Raw genomic sequence first — 16,867 nt, forward strand, 5'->3', positions numbered from 1 at the left:
GGAGGGGGGGAGGAAGGCGAGGCCATGGGGGTGGGCGGCGGGGAGGGGGGGAGAAAGGCGGGGCCGGAGTGGCGACCGCAGCGGCGAGGGGTGGCCAACGACGGCCGGAGTGGCCGCCGGCGGATCTGGGGCTAGGAGCGGGGGGCTACCAGGAGTGGGGCGCCACGAACCTCTTTGTCCAAGTGCCATTCTTTTCAAGTGATTCTATCTCATCATGCATAGCAGTCATCCACTTATTACTATCACCAGAAATAATAGCCTTGGAATATGAAGAAGGCTCAACATTACCTTCAATTTCTTCTGCAACAGATAAAGCAAAAGAAACAATATTGCACTCTTCAATTAACCTGTCAGGTTTATTAATACCCTGTCTAACTCTGTCACGTGCGAGATTCCAACTGGGCAGAACAATAGGCTGATTTGGAGTGGGAGTGACATGATCATCATTAACGACGGGTTCATCATGTGCATCAACAATATCATTACCAGATGTATCACCTGAATCAATAACATGCTCCACCTGAACAGTAGGCTCTTGAACAATAGGTTGTTGTTCACTCTCAATGGGAACATTAGTAGATGAAACATCATGTAACATAGCAGATTCATTAAAGATAACATTTCTGCTAATAACAACCTTCTGGGTTTCAGGATTCCATAATTTAAAACCTTTAACACCAGACTTATAACCAAGAAAGATGCACTTAACAACCCTAGGCTCCAATTTTCCATTATCAACATGAGCATAAGCAGTGCAACCAAAAACTCTCAACTGTGAATAATCAGCAGGTGAACCAGACCATACCTCAATTGGAGTTTTCTTATTAAGAGCAATAGATGGTGAATGATTAATGAGATAACAAACAGTGGAAGCGGCCTCAGCCCAAAAAGGCATATGCAAACCTGCATTGGACAACATGCAACGAGCTCTGGAAATAATGGTCCTGTTCATACGCTCAGCAACACCGTTTTGTTGAGGAGTATAAGGAACGGTGTAGTGTCTGACAATGCCTTCAGACTTGCAATAATTCTTAAATTGCTTAAAACAGAATTCCATACCATTATCAGTGTGAAGTATCTTTACCTTCTTTTCAATTTGTCTTTTAATCATAATCTTCCACTCCTTAAATGCTGAGAATGCTTCATATTTATGCTTCAAGAAATAAGGCCAAACTTTTCTCGAATAATCATCAATTATAGTCAGCATGTAACTAGCACCACCTAGTGACTTTCTGCGAGATGGTCCCCATAAATCAGAATGCACATAATCAAGAATACCTTCGGTTGTATGAGTCGAATTGTTGAACTTCACCCTCTTGTGTTTGCCGAAGATACAATGCTCACAAAATTTCATTTTACCAGGTTCATATCCATCAAGAAGACCTCTCTTATTTAACCCTGCCAAACAAAGTTCACTCATATGTCCAAGACGCATATGCCAAAGGTTAGCAGCATCACAATCAGAATTCTTTGAAATAACTGGAGTAGCGTTACCTGAAACGGTAGAACCTCAAAGGTAATAAAGACCATTGGTTGAACTTAAGTCACCTTTCATCACAACAAGGGAACCTTTGGTGACCTTCAAAACACTATCTCCACCTGAATATTTGTACCCTTTGCATCAAGGGCACTCATAGAAATAAGATTTCTCTTCATATTCGGAATATACCGAACATCTGTCAAAGTTCTGATTATGCCATCAAACATCTTGATTCGAATAGAACTTATGCCTTCAATTTTGCATGGTGAATTATCAAAACCCAAAACGGAACTAGCAGAAGTAGTGGAATCAAAAGTATTAAACCAATCTCTATGTGGACACATATGAAAAGTGCATGCAGTGTCAAGTACCCACTCATCATTGGTCTCAGCACATCCAGCAATAACGACAAGAGCATCATCGGAACTATCATCATGAGAAACGTTAGCAGAATTTTCACCTTGTTTGTTACCTTTCCTCTTTTCTTTATTCTGCAACTTGAAACACTCAGAGATGTCATGCCCGTATCTCTTGCAATACCTACAATACTTCTTGTCTCTGGATTGCGACCGGCCCCTGTAGCCGTTTTTACTTTTGCCTCTGTTTCCATTATTGGAGTTCTTCTCCTTTGTCCTGCCATGAACAGATAATCCCTCGGCTTGGGATGAACTCGAACCATCATGAGGCACCATTAATTTCATCTTCTCCTTAGAGTTCAAAGCTTCATAAACTTCATTAAGTGTGAGAGTATCATGACTGTATAATATGGTGTCTCGAAAATTGGTATAAGAACTTGGCAGTGAACAAAGTAACATTAGAGCAGTATCTTCCTCTTCATACTTAACCTCCATTGCAGCTAGATCAGATATGATCTCTTTAAATTCTGAAATATGATTCAAAACATTACCTCCCTAGGGTAACCTGTGCAGGAATAATTTTTGTTTCAGATGCATCTTGCTGGTGAGATCTTTAGTCATGCTAATCCCTTCCAGCTTTAACCATAGAGCGGCGGCAGTTTTCTCGCTCAAAACTTCTTGCAAAATATTATTATGAAAATGGAGTTGAATTTGTGACAAAGCCTTACAATCAATACTTTTCTCCTCAGCAATCCAGTCCTCAATTCGGTTCTTCCCAAAACTATCCAGTGCTACATCATAGTCGGCATGTGCCAACAACGCCCGCATCTTGACTTGCCATAGGGTAAACCTTGTGTCACGATCCAGCTGCGAAAAATCGTACTTCATGGATGCCATGAGTAGATAAATCTGTGTACACAGAGTAGTACAAGCCAATAGAAAAAATTCTTGACAAAATTTAAATTACGCGGAGCAAAGAACTAGGAACAATAGCACCTGGTAGCTGGGGTAATCGAAGACCAAAAACTTGATCTGTAGCTTGACGTACTAGTAGTCAAATCACGTAGTGGATCAGATGTGAATTAAACTACTTCTTTGCTTCTGGCCGGAGAGCAGTAGTACTACTAGCTTTTGCTTCGGTTGATGACATGGAGCGCATGAAGTTGATCGAATCTGCAGCAACGTCAACTCGTCGGATGATGGCCGAAATCACTGTTCTGACCTTGTCAGCGTTTATTGTCACAAAATGAACCCGGCATGAAAGTATTTCACGAATTGACCCTTTTAGAAATGCCAGGGTCCGCAGCCTTTCCACCCAACATAGAAACGCCGAGCAAGCTAGCGTTTCTGCCCTGGCCCACTGCCAGGCCAAGGATGCGTTGGCTGCTGACGTGGCAGGCTGGAAACGCCGACCCAACTAGCGTTTCTGGAAACGCCATAATCAGTGGCGTTTCTGGTGCAGATATTTTAGGTGGCCGTGGGGCTTTCACCCACCACTCACCACTCACTCTCTTCTCCCCCATTGGCCTATCCCGAGCTCTTGCCCTTTTCCCCCTTTGTTTCCCTCACTTAGCCCCTCACAAATCCTTGCAAATCGATTGGGTTGGTCCGTGGATCTGGTGTCATTTCCGTTCATTGAGGTAACCTCCTTCATCTCACAAATTTGTATTGGTTGGATTTGTCCATTTGGATTGATTTGTTCTTGTTGTTCCTAACCCTAGTTTTGAGCATGGATCTATAATGTGATGTTTTGAGTATTGTTGTTCCAATAGTGTTGCATTTTGATGTTGTTGAGCATACCTTATTGTGGGTTATGGCTAATGTTAAGATTTAGGGTTAGGGTTATGGCCAATGTTAAGATTTAGGGTTAGGGTTAGGTGTTCTGTTAGCAATGTGGTATATTTAGCATTGTACATTTCTTATACTTATGTTACCATTTTTTTAGATGGACAAGATTGTGAATATTCATTATGTTGAGAAAGAGGCATTCATGAATGTGGATATTGTTGACAAGTATGAGGAAGTGTTGATATTTCTTGAGACCCCTAGTTATGAAGAGGTTGTGGAAGAAACACGGATAAGATTAAAGTGGGTGGATGCAAGTGATCAAGTTGAATTAGTAGGAAGATATGATGTTGGGTCGGCACACAAGTGTCGAATGAAGACAATGCCTATCAAGTCCAATTTGCATTGGGCTGCATATAAGGAGGTTGTTGCATCCTCAGAAGTCAAGTCACTTGAAGTCTTTGCAAGTAAGGTGGTCAAGGCTCCTCTCTTTCATGTTGATTTGAACCAAACCTTAGTAGATGATGTGAACCCGGTGAGTAGTGTGCCGCCTATTGTTGAGTATAAAGTTGAAGCGGAAGCCAATGAGTATCCCCAATATGAGTTCGGAGGTAGTGCACCAATGAAAGATGATGGCGATGACTCCGACGAAGAGTATGAGAGGCACCACAACATTGTTGGTGATGTAGAGGCTGAAGTAAGGCATCAGGACATGGATCCTGACATTATCTATCAGCGTGCTTGTGTGGATGACTCGGATGATGAAGGCTCGATGAATGAGTTGGACGAGGATGGCTTGACTGCGAAAGAAGCAGAGTGGTACTCAAAAATCACTGGTAGGGATCACAAAGTTCCTTTGTTTTGTGATGTTAGCCTTGCAGATAAGGCTATAGTCGACGGTGGCATGAGCAAGACAATTCAGGCTAGACAGTTCCCAAGTAGTACACCCGACGCGATTTCGATGCCATACGTGAGGAAAGGTTTGATGTTCGAGCACATGCTAGAATTCAGGATGTGGTTGTGTGAGTATGCTGTCAAACACCACAGGCCTTTCATAGTTGTTCACTCGGACTGCAACAAGCGATACACCGTGAAATGTGAGGTAGAAAGATGCAAATGGAAAGTCAATGGAAGACTCACGAAAGATGGTTGGTGGAAGATAACTAGTTGCAAAGCCACTCACCAATGCACACCGTCGGCCATAGAAGCACGGGAGACACATCGTCAACTAACATCGGAATTCATTGGTTATAAATACCAGAAACATATGGACGAGGATCCAACCATTAAAGTGAAGTTGTTGATGAGTTGGATTGAAGATAAATTCGGATATAAGGTCAAGTACGGAAAGACATGGAAGGCCAAGCAAGTCGCTCTCAGAATATTGTATGGTGGATGGGAACAGGCTTACACCATGCTACCCAGGTTGCTGGGAGCGATGTCGTACAGAAACCCGGGAATGTACCACTATGTCCAAGATATTGAAGGAGTGTTCCGTCGTGCCTTTTGGACGTTTGGCCCATGCATTGCAGCTTTTGAGCATTGTCGACCGGTTTTGTCTATAGATGGGACATTCTTGACAGGGAAATACAAGGGCACACTCATGATAGCAATGTTACATGATGCTAACGATCAGGTGTTGCCTGTGGCATTTGCTTTGGTCTCCGTGGAGAACCAAGACAACTGGGAATGGTTCATGAGACTTGTTAGGAGCACGGTCATTCCTCCGAATAGGGCGGTATGCATCATATCCGATCGGCACCAAGGCATATTGAAGGCCATGGATATTCATATTCCAGGTCATGCGAGGCTTCACCACCGGTGGTGTATGAGGCACTTCGTTGCAAACTTTTACAGGGCTTGTAAGAACAAGGATCTTTGCAAGGATCTTAACTCCGCATGTGTAGCCTTCTCCGTTAAGTCATTCACGACACGCTTGAAAGAAATCTATGAGAAGGCAAACGAAGGTGGGAAAGATTTCTTAGAAAGGAATATTGATGAGAGACACAAGTGATCACGGGCATGTGACGAAGGAGGCATGAGATATGGTGACATGACAAGCAATCTAGTTGAGTGCTTCAACTTTGTCTTGAAGGGTGCCTTGTACAAGCTAAATGGTGACGGCAATAGCGGAATATACCTTGTACAAGCTAAATGAGTATTTTTTGAAGCACTCCGACGAAATCGACAAGTTGATTGCTGATAGTGAGAAGCCTCCCAATGAAATTTATCCGAAGAAGGTTGCCGAGTGGCTGGAGTTTCAGAGAGACAAGTCAGCCATCCAGCGAGTCACTTGTTTCGATAATGTAGAAATGAAATACCAAGTGGATGAGCCAGGTGGGACAACTAGAGATGGACAATCATATGGTGGTCGCTCATTTAAGGTGGCTCTTAGGACAAGACATTGCACTTGTGAGCGGCCTAGTAAGTACCACTGGCCATGCTCGCACATGATGTCGGCGGCCCGCATCAGGAATGTGGATATCTCCGATGGAGTAGTTGTGAGGTTGCATGAATTCAATTTGCAAACTCATAAGTTAACATGGGCGTCTAGATTCCACCCTTTTCTGGATGCATCGCAGTGGCCAGAGTATCACGGTCCTAACATTAGGCCCGATCCGGAGATGATGGTACAACCCAAGGGTAGAAGGAGAACAAAGCGATACAGGAATGATATGGATGGCCTCATGAGCACCAGAGAATTTGGTAGTGGACATTTCATGGAGCCACGTGATAGGAACCAATGCGGTGGTTGCAATGAAATGACACACAACAAAAGGACTTGCAAAACAAACAAAACTTCAAAAGGGCACAATGCTTCTTCAAGTGGTGGCCGAGGTTCCGATGATGGCCTTGGTGGTGGCCGAGGTTCCGGTGGTGGCCGAGGTTCCGGTGATGGACTTGGTGGCGGCCGAGGTTCCGGTGGTGGCCTTAGTGGTGGCCGAGGTTCCGGTGGTGGCCGAGGTTCCGGTGATGGCCGAGGATCCAGGGGTGGTCGTGGTCGAGGATGAATTACCGGTGATGGTGCTCGTGGTAGGGGTAGAGGTTCGGGTGGTGGTAGAGGAGGTTTCATGGGTAGAGGCCGTGGTAATGCTAGAGGAATGTTTGGATACCTAGATGGACCATTTCCGTACGTGGCTACATTTCATAATTATTTTCATGTCTCCCAATATTACTTTCATGTTGTTTTTGTCCTTACTAACTAATGTCTTGCAATTTTTCATAGGTATGGCGGCTTCTCAACCCAACAAGGCAACAATGAAGGGGCTTGAGGATGGCAAAGGTGAGATGGCGGGATGGTGGGAGAAGGCTGCGAAGAAGCTTAGAGAGGAGGATGCAGCCAAGCTAAAGAAGAAGAATGAAGATGAACTTGAGAAGAAGAGGAAGGAATTAGAGAGAGCGAGAAATGCGATGTATGCTAGGGAGCAAGCGTTGGTGAGGAAATGTGAGGAGGCACAGAAAAAGCGTCAAAAGGATTTTGTAGAAAAAACCTTGAAGCTTTGGGCAATTGCAGATGAAAAAAAAGAGAGGGAGAATCAGATATTCATGGAGAGGGTGGTCAAGGAGGCTCACCTCATAAGGAAAATGGAGGAGGAAGAAGAAGAAGAGAGGAAGAAGAAGAAGGGAAAGGGGCCTTGCTCTACACAATAGAGCAATGATGTGAACCGTGCCATGCTTTGGACCTTCGTGTGCATTTCATCTTGAACCTTCTTGTTGCCTAGACTCCTTTATGTGGTGAACTATGTGTACTCTAAATTGCTTTGGACTCCTCTATGTGTAATCCTTTATGTGGTGAACTATGTGATGTCACAATTGCTTTGGACTCCTCTATGTATACTCCTTTATGTGATGTCACAATTGCTTTGGACTCCTCTATGTTTACTCCTTTACGTTATGTGGTGAACTGTGTGTACCACAAAAGGCTTTGGAGTTTGTTTTGACACCCTGTTATGACAGCAATGCCAAACAAATGGGCGTTTCTCTGTACACCCGAAACGCCAACGACCCTGGCGTTTCCACCATACAACGAAACGCTCTGCGTGGCTTGGCGTTTCTGGAAGACAGAGGCTGGCTGGGACATGTTCACTAAACGTTGCCTCTCACCCCAGAAACGCCAATGTCCATGGCGTTTCCACCCTACAACGAAACGCTCTCAGTGGCTTGGCGTTTCTTTTAAGACAGAGGCTGGTTGGGACATGTTCACGAAACGTTGCCGCTCACACCTGAAACGCCATTGTCCATGGTGTTTCTAAGCCACAGATAAATGCCATTGTCCTTGGTGTTTCTTTCCTGTTATGCAGAACACAGCAAACCCTACTGCCCATGTCCATTCCATCACAGATAGCAAAGGTACAACAACAGTTTTCACAATATAATGCCAAGTACAACAACAGTATAGCAATGAGACATATTTTTGGCAACGAACTTAACATGATCCAGCTTACATAATAATTACCAAGTCTTGCTAACATAGAACTAAGAAGTCCATCAAACATAAAACATAACAAGTTCATCACATATAGAACTAACAAGTTTGCTCCATCTGAAACGCTCACTACATTTCTAGTTCACCACATATAGAACTAACAAGTTCGCATTAGTCATCACTTCACTTCTTGCCTCTTTTTGCAGCCATCTTCCCCTGTTGACGTAGCCCTCTGGAGTGTCCTGCCATCTAGGACGTCGGATGGTTCTTGAGCTAACTCGGCGTGCTTCTTCAGAAGGCTGAGAAGGTTGAGTTGGCGGTGGAGCATCTTCCATCTGCGAAGCCGCAAGCTCCACATAGTCCGGATCCGCATCGTAGTCTGTCTCCTCCTCTTCATCAATCCGTGCTTGGCTCGAAGAAGCACCTGCTCGGCTGGAAGATGGATGAGCGGAAGAAGCATGTGCTTGGCTCGAAGATGGACGAGCGGAAGACATCACATCCATTTTATACTGAGCACGTGCACGCACATCCATGGATGAACCGCCATGGCAAGAAAGTAAAGCGGCTAGTGTTCGGCAACGATTCACAACCTTCTACAGAGACAAAGACATTGACATGTAAATATGCAAAAATAGTTCACATGACACATGTTCATATTAAGAGGGCCTCTAACCTGTAGAGTACTCCTAACGAGAACGTCTGTTTCTCTACCAGGTGCGCGGCCAAGCACCACATTACTATCATTGATACATGTCCATAGCTCCGTGCCCTGAATAAAACTTAAGTGACACACCACTCATGAAGAAATGTCACATGTTCAAAAAAGAGACAAAAAGACATACCACTCGGTTATGCAAAGGGCCATAATCTAGGTGCGCTCCAATGGTCTCCCTAATAGAGTTGTTGAATGCACCATCAGCAACCTCACTTGGCATTACTTTCAAGCAATCGGCACGAGTCCAAGCACCCTTAAGGATAACTCTGTACTCTTTGCGAAGCCACTCCAAATGCCTTAAATATGCCCCCTCGTCGTTGTCAGGTGTGTGATCATCTTCAACTCGGGCATTACTCTGAGCATTCCACATGTCCACCCACATAAGATGGTGATCCTCCCAATTAATGACATTCTTGTTGTGTTGCCGGCTCGTCCTACAAAGCATGAGAAGTATCGGCATCATTTTCATTTTTCCGTGGTTACACATTGATCAACATATGGTACAAGAAACTCTCACCTATGTAGCACCACACTTGTCTCAACATACTCCGGCGGGGTGCGTTGTTGTACTCCAAATTGCTTCGAAACACGATGTGGAAGATGCCACTCCACCGCAAAAAAGCATATCATGGGGCAACGCACACGCCAAAGATGTTGGTCACGAAGGCACATATTGCTCAAAGGGAACTGCCTAAGTACCATGTACGGCCTCCAATTAACCTACATCACGACATGTCACTAGCTATTACCTGGTTGTAAGTAAGCATGTCAAGCTCGCTTATGTATGCCTTATACCGCCCCATGGCGGCGATACTCGACACTTGGACATTAGCCCACGTGTATGCGATAGTGGGACATCGCTCCTCATCCCCGTCAAAAGGCCACTCCCAAGGTTCTTCCGCAGCAATGGTGAAGTTACGGCCCACAGGGATACGCTCCCACATCCAAATCTGTAGGGCCCAAACAAAACCACCAAGACAAGATTTCGGCTTACTCCTCATACATGCTCCGTCCAACTGCACATTTGTACACACATTAAACAATCACAGGAAAAAATTTCTTTCATATAATGAGAATGCATCAAATTATCATTACCTGAAGGTACAAGAAGGCTAGTGCCGCCGACCCCCAACTCCACTTGACATCCCAGTTACAAAGAGGGTCCAAGAACATCCACGAGGCTGTGTCTCCCGTGCCGTCAGGAAACACCACTTGGGTCAAAAGATTCCATAAGTAAGCCCTGGCGTACCTCTCCACAACAGCCGGACTGGCATTCTCTGGGCACTCGTAAAAATGTTCTTGTAGCCACGAGAACAAAACACCAGATGGCCTAGGATCCTTCTTTGTTTCATGAATCCACGGGGGAGGTTCAACACCAACCAAACCTGCGACCCTTTGTCGCCACCCCTCAGACCTCACCTTCCCGGTAAGAGCCCTACCCTCGATCGGAAGACCGGAGATCATCGCAATATCCTCCAAAGTAACGGTCATCTCACCAAGAGCAAGGTGAAAAGAGTGCGTCTCCGGTCTCCAACGGTCCGTAAGGGCGGTAATGGCCGTCGAGTTCAGCCATGGTGGTGTGCCTTTAAAGTTGAGCACAAACTGGAGAAGATCCATTCTTCTAAAATAAGGCTCATAGCGACGGTCATACCTCAAGGACTCACGTGGGTTGTGGCCTCTCAAACGAAGTACTGGAGGAACCTACAAATAACACACGCACAATTTATATACTTCTCTAAACTACTCATAATATGAGAATCAACAATGTAGATACATAATTACCTCCCCTCTTTCCACTAGCACAGCACGATGCTTCTCCTCGTAATAATCATCAAGGCCGGGATATTTATCCGGCTCAAACATCCTACAAAATAAGGTCAATGGATTTGTTATGATATATGCTTAAAATTATGACCGCATCATATACAAAATCGTGTTAGAACTATTACAAATTATCTCAAAGATACAAATCACGAACGACATTACCGACACCAATTCTTTTCAACCTATTTTATCCTAAAAAATCTATCACAACTAATTATTAACAAATAATAGGCTCAACCTAATCCAAAAAATGGCCTCTCTCTAAATCCAATAATAAACAAGTTAACTAAGAATACTTAAACACAAGGAGTATATGTCTTCTTTCTAAACATAATGTAACCAAAATATTCATCAAACAAATCACTAATAACTCATCTTAGGGTTCCACCATGTTTGAAAAAATGCATCTACAATAGCCAATCTTGACTGAAAATAAATGGAGGATTGGGAAGAGAATACCTCAAGCAACTCGGGGATGCTCCGATCTACTCGTTTTGATGATCAAAATAGCAGATCTGGGGGAGATTTGGTGAAGAAGAGGGAGGGGGCCGCCGCCAGTTCGTCGTGGAACCAGAACTGCTCGACCGGGGGAGTGGGCTGGGTTAGGCCCCCGCGGCCCGCGCGCGTTACTTAATCCTGGTCAGAAACGCCAAGAACCTTGGCGTTTCAAGCGTGCCACGTCAGCGAAAACAGCGGGTTCAGACTGACTGTGGGCCAGGGCAGAAACGCTAGCTGCCTCGGTGTTTGCGTGTTGGCTTGGAACGCTAGCTTGCTCGGCGTTTCTATGTTGGGTGGAAACGCCACGGACCCTGACGTTTCTAAAAAGGTCAAATCACGAAATACTTTCTCGTCGAGTTCAGTTTGTGACTATAAACACTGACAAGGTCAGAACAGTGATTTCGGCCTTGGATGACTCGGTACTTGAAGTCTGTACGTAGATCAGCAGTCTCGGGTGCTAGCGACGACCGGCCAAATCGACTTCGTGTCAATCTCGGTTACGGGCGCGCGCACAAGGAAAATCCTGTCGGTCTCAGTCGTGGAAATTGATCTAACGGATCGACGAATCGTCAGAGACGTGTGCGGCTGCACACATGATGTAACCCTAATCTCTCGTCTCAAAAATCTTGTATCTAAAACCTTAGCTCTGTATACCACTTGTTAGACAATAACGAGAATAAACAAGACACGAGAGCACACAGATTTTTACGTGGAAACCCTTGCGGGAGAAAACCACGGACGCACGAAGGCGCAATCACTATAAGGAGGGGTATTACAAGCACGAGACGACAGACCGTACAGGAGCCAGTACTATGTGATGCATAGGTATGCACTGTGCGCATGTACGGTTCGGCAGTGTATTCACATATGCGAAATGATTACTGTAAAACATGAATGTATCCGCAGATAGCAGCGTGATGGCCTGGTTACAGAAAGATGCGGCTCTGTGTGCTCCTCGGCCGCCTCCCATTACGACCAACCTTATATACTCCCTTCATCTCCAAATATAAGATGTTTCTTGAGTGTCAAAAATCGTCTTATATTTGGAGACGGAAGGAGTGCCAAACTGCTTCCCCTACTTCTTGCGTGCCCATTTCACAGAGCACGGCTCACGCCTCCGCCGCTGCCGCCGCCGCTCATCCTCCTCATCTCCATCTCCTCCTCCGCCGCCGCCGCTCATCCTCCATCTCCTCCTCCTCCTCTACGTAGCCGACGCACGGCTTCCGCCTTCGCCATTCTTCCTCTTCCATCACGCCCGGGGCGCCACTCCTCTGCCACGACCATGTCCGGCGTCTGCCTCCGCCGCCGCCTCTCCTCCACCTCCACCTCCAACACGCCACCCTCACCTTCCTGGTCACCCCAGGCCGCCTTTGCCGCGGCCACGGAGCGCGCCCGCGCCGGAACGCTCAGCCCTCAAGACGCACACCACCTGTTCGACGAATTGTTTCGGCAGGCCACTCCGGTTCCCGAGCGCTCCCTTGAAGGATTCCTTGCCGCCCTCGGCCGTGCTGCGTCCTCTGAAGCCTGCAGAGACGGCCCCTCCCTTGCCCTCACTCTCTTCAACCGTCTCTGCCGAGAAGAAGCCGGCCGGCGGGTGGCGCCGCCCACAATCTACACCTACGGCATCCTGATGAACTGCTGCTGCCGCGTGCGTCGTCCAGACCTAGGGCTCGCCTTCTTCGGCCGCCTCCTAAGGACCGGCCTCAAAACAAATGAGGTCGTCGCCAGCACCCTCCTCAAGTGCCTCTGCTGTGCAAAACGGGCAGATGAAGCTGTGAACGTGCTGCTTCATAGGATGTCCGTCCTCGGCTGTGTGCCTAATTCCTTCTCATACAACATAGTTCTAAAGAGCTTATGTGATGACAGCAGGAGCCAGCGAGCGCTCGGCCTGCTCCAGATGATGGCAAAAGGAGGTGTCTGCTCCCCCAACGTTCTGTCATATAACACAGTCATCCACGGCTTCTTTAAGGAAGGTGAAATAGACAAGGCCTGCAATCTATTCCATGAAATGACGAAGCAAAGGTTTGTGCCTAATGTGGTGACATATAACTCGGTTATCAATGCATTGTGCAAGGCCCGAGCAATGGACAATGCAGAGTCGTTCCTTCGGCAGATGGTTGATAACGGTGTTCCACCCGATAAGGTGACATATACTAGCATCATCCATGGATATTCCACTTTGGGCCGATGGAAAGAGGCAACTAAAATGTTCAGAGAAATGACAAGCAGGGGTCTTATACCAGATATTGTCACTCGGAACTCATTCATGGACTCACTCTGCAAGCATGGAAGAAGCAAAGAAGCTGCAGAAATTTTCTTTTCCATGGCTGCAAGGGGCCACAAGCCTGATATCGTCTCCTACACTATTCTTCTCCATGGGTATGGCAATGAAGGAAGCTTTTCTGATATGATGAGTCTCTTTAATTCAATGGAAGGCGGCGGTATTGTGGCCGATTGCCAAGTTTTCAACATATTAATTGATGCATATGCTAAACGAGGAATGATCGACGAAGCTATGCTCATATTTACTGAAATGCTAGGACAAGGAGTCAATCCGAGTGTAGTCACCTACTCAACTCTGATAGCTGCACTTTGCAGAACAGGTAGGCTAGCTGATGCTATGGATAAGTTTAGTCAGATGGTTGGTACGGGAGTACAACCGGACACAGTTGTTTATCACTCCCTAATTCAGGGTTTCTGTACACATGGCGATTTGGTCAAAGCGAAGGAATTGATTTCTGAAATGATGAATAAAGGTATTATTTGTCCAAACATTGCATTCTTCAATTCAATAGTAGACAGTCTATGCAAAGAAGGAAGGGTTATGGATGCACACCATATCTTTGACTTGGTTAAAGACATAGGTGAGAAACCTGATGCCATCATGTTTAATACGCTAATTGACGGATATTGCTTAGTTGGTGAGATGGGCAAAGCATTCATGGTACTTGATGTCATGACATCAGCTGGCATTGAGCCTGATGCCATTACGTATAGTACACTTGTCAGTGGATATTGTAAAAGTGGAAGGATCGATGATGGGTTGATTCTGTTCAGAGAAGAAATGTTGCATAAGAAAGTTAAACCAACAATTGTTACATATAACATCATATTGGAGGGGTTATTTCGTGCTGGGAGAACAGTTGCTGCAAAGAAAATGCTCCATGAAATTATCGGAAGTGGGACACCTGTGAGCATGCATACATACGACATATTTCTTAGAGGACTTTGTAGAAATAATTGCGCGGATGAAGCGATCGTCCTATTCCAGAAATCACGTGCAATGAATGTGAAGTTCAATATCACAACACTCAATACCATGATTAATGCATTCTACAAGGGTGACAGAAGAGAAGAAGCTAATGATTTGTTTGCTGCATTACCAGCCAGCGGGTTGGTGCCTAATGCTTCCACTTACGGAGTAATGATACAAAACCTTCTAAAAGAAGGAGCAGTGGAGGAAGCTGACAATATGTTCTCATCAATGGAGAAGAGTGGTTGTGCTCCTAGCTCTCGTCTTGTGAATGATGTCATCAGAACTTTATTGGAAAAGGGGGAGATAGTCAAGGCCGGAAAATATATGTCTAAAGTTTATGGGAAGAGCCTATCACTTGATGCTTCAACTAGTTCGTTGTTGTTGTCTCTCTTTTCAGGGAATGGGAAATATCGGGAACAAATACAATTGCTCCCTGCAAAGTACCAGTTTTTCGGTGGAATCAGTTGATGCACTGGACTTGGCAGATAAGCCTTGTCATGGTTCGGAGTTCTCTCTCAACGATGTGGACAAGAGTCTCTTCCATGCGCTCACCGAGATTGAGCTGGGTGATGGTGCCACCATGGTGTTCTTGGCCGGTGCTTAGCTGCTAGGCGTGCATCCAATGTGCAATGTTCCTAATCTGCAAGTCTTCTCTACGCAAGGGCTGTATGGTACGTGATGCGTTTGATAATGGTGGAAAGATAACTAATAGTCAGGGGCATATCACGGTGGATGTTAATACTGAGTTCATTGAGTTCTTTGCTACTGTATTAGGCTGTTTTGAGTTCTCTGAACCTGAGCATATCTACTGCATGTTGGGCTGAGGGTAATTATAATGAACCTGAGCATATCGATGGACTATTCTATGTTATCAAGCTATTTGGTGTTAACTGAACCTTCAGCACCAACAACTTACAGTGATGGAGAGTTTAATAATTTTACTACCTGAACGAAAACTTTAGCTATTAAAACCCAGAAATCCGTTGGTGCTCCCGGGAGCGCACACTCCTGCACGCGAGAAAAATATTTAAAAGCGTGAAAAAATTCCAAACAAAAATTTGGTGCATACATCTAGACATATATGTGTGCACGTCAAGTTTCGGAGAGAACCGACATTTTTTGTGGCTTGTGTAAAAAAGACAGAAGGATGTCTTGTGAAAAGCATTTTTTAACACCGGATTTTGTCTTTTTCACATGCGACACATAAGTTGTCGGTTTTTCGCAAAACGACTTTGTAAGCATGTAGAATATCGAGATGTACGCGCCAAATTTTTGTTTAGAATTTTTTGATATTTCAAAATATGTTTAAAACACATTTTAAAAACCAGGAGCGTGCGCTCCCATGTGCTAAAACACCAAAGGGACCTCTTTCTTCTTTCTTCGACGTGAGAGGAGCCTGTGTACAGCCCTCTTGCTTCAATTTCCTAAAAAAAATGGTACCTTGATAGCAAGTTTAGTAATTACTCATGGTGATCTGAACAGAAAATAGTGAGCTTGAGTTGTTAAGGAAACAGCCACCGCCAGGAACCCATTCTGCAAGATCTGAATAGAAAGAAGCCATGCTATCAGATTCAGTTGGCCACTCTGTTCCCGCCAGTGTGCTCCATGAGTTGATGGCCATATAAATTCCTAGTTGATAACACAGATCCGTAAATAACAGTTCAATGCCATGTCTGAATGGCCCTTGCTGATCATTTTTGTGTGTGCATATGTACGTGTGTAACTTGACACTTGGGGAAAGCGATCTTATTTTTGTAGCGAGGCCTACTTTCCTCTTAAGTTTACAGTTCCTGGTATTCCTATGTGTGCATACTTTGAGCTGGACACAGAGAGCAGCATTACTTACATGTTTCCTTTCTAGGTATCTCAAAAGGAAGACTGTTTATGTGCGCAATATCTTTTTATCTCGAAAAAAGGTTATCGAATTGTTCTGTCCTGTGACGGGGATAGAATTTCGTAAGTGCAAGTTATTTGCAAGTTGGACTGGAGGATTTACCTATTCTATTTATTGAATTTAACTGTTGTACTGTGAATTGTACTTAGTTGACTTACTCTTCCATATAGGACGGTCCTTCTGGTTCTGGGAGTTCCGTTCCCTTCTTTTTCTTTTCTTTCCTATGTCGGTTTTACTTCTTTCTTTATTTATTTTTATCTTCGTTTCCATACCTGTTGTAAAATTAATTTTGGGGAGATTTTTTTTGCTTTTTTATCTCTATCGGGTTTTACTTCTTCTTTTTTCATTTTCCAGTTTATTTTCATATCTGTTTTCTTTCTTCCGTCAATATTTTTCAAGTTTATGAATACTCTTTATATTCAGGGACATATTTTTACTTTGTAAACAGTATTCAAATACATAAAAGTTTTCTTCAAAATTGTGAACATTTTTCAAAAAATTATAGATTTTTCATGTCCGCGAACACTTCTAAATTTACAAACATTTTTACATCCATGATTTTTCTTTAAATGTACTAATCCCTCCGATCTAAATTAACTGATGCCGCTTTAGTACAACTTTAGTACATAGTTG

General features: G+C 44.6%; 1 protein-coding gene across 1 annotated transcript; it reads left to right on the forward strand.

The window, feature by feature from the left end:
* Positions 1-12,149: 12,149 nt before the first annotated feature.
* Positions 12,150-15,211, forward strand: LOC119362962 (protein Rf1, mitochondrial-like). The gene has a single exon (XM_037628247.1). It carries the CDS (start codon positions 12,367-12,369, stop codon positions 14,806-14,808), a length of 2,442 nt encoding a protein of 813 aa, XP_037484144.1. The 5' UTR covers positions 12,150-12,366; the 3' UTR covers positions 14,809-15,211.
* The last annotated feature ends 1,656 nt before the right edge of the window (positions 15,212-16,867 follow it).

Source organism: Triticum dicoccoides, chromosome 1A (assembly GCF_002162155.2).
Source record: "Triticum dicoccoides isolate Atlit2015 ecotype Zavitan chromosome 1A, WEW_v2.0, whole genome shotgun sequence".
NCBI lineage: Eukaryota > Viridiplantae > Streptophyta > Magnoliopsida > Poales > Poaceae > Triticum > Triticum dicoccoides.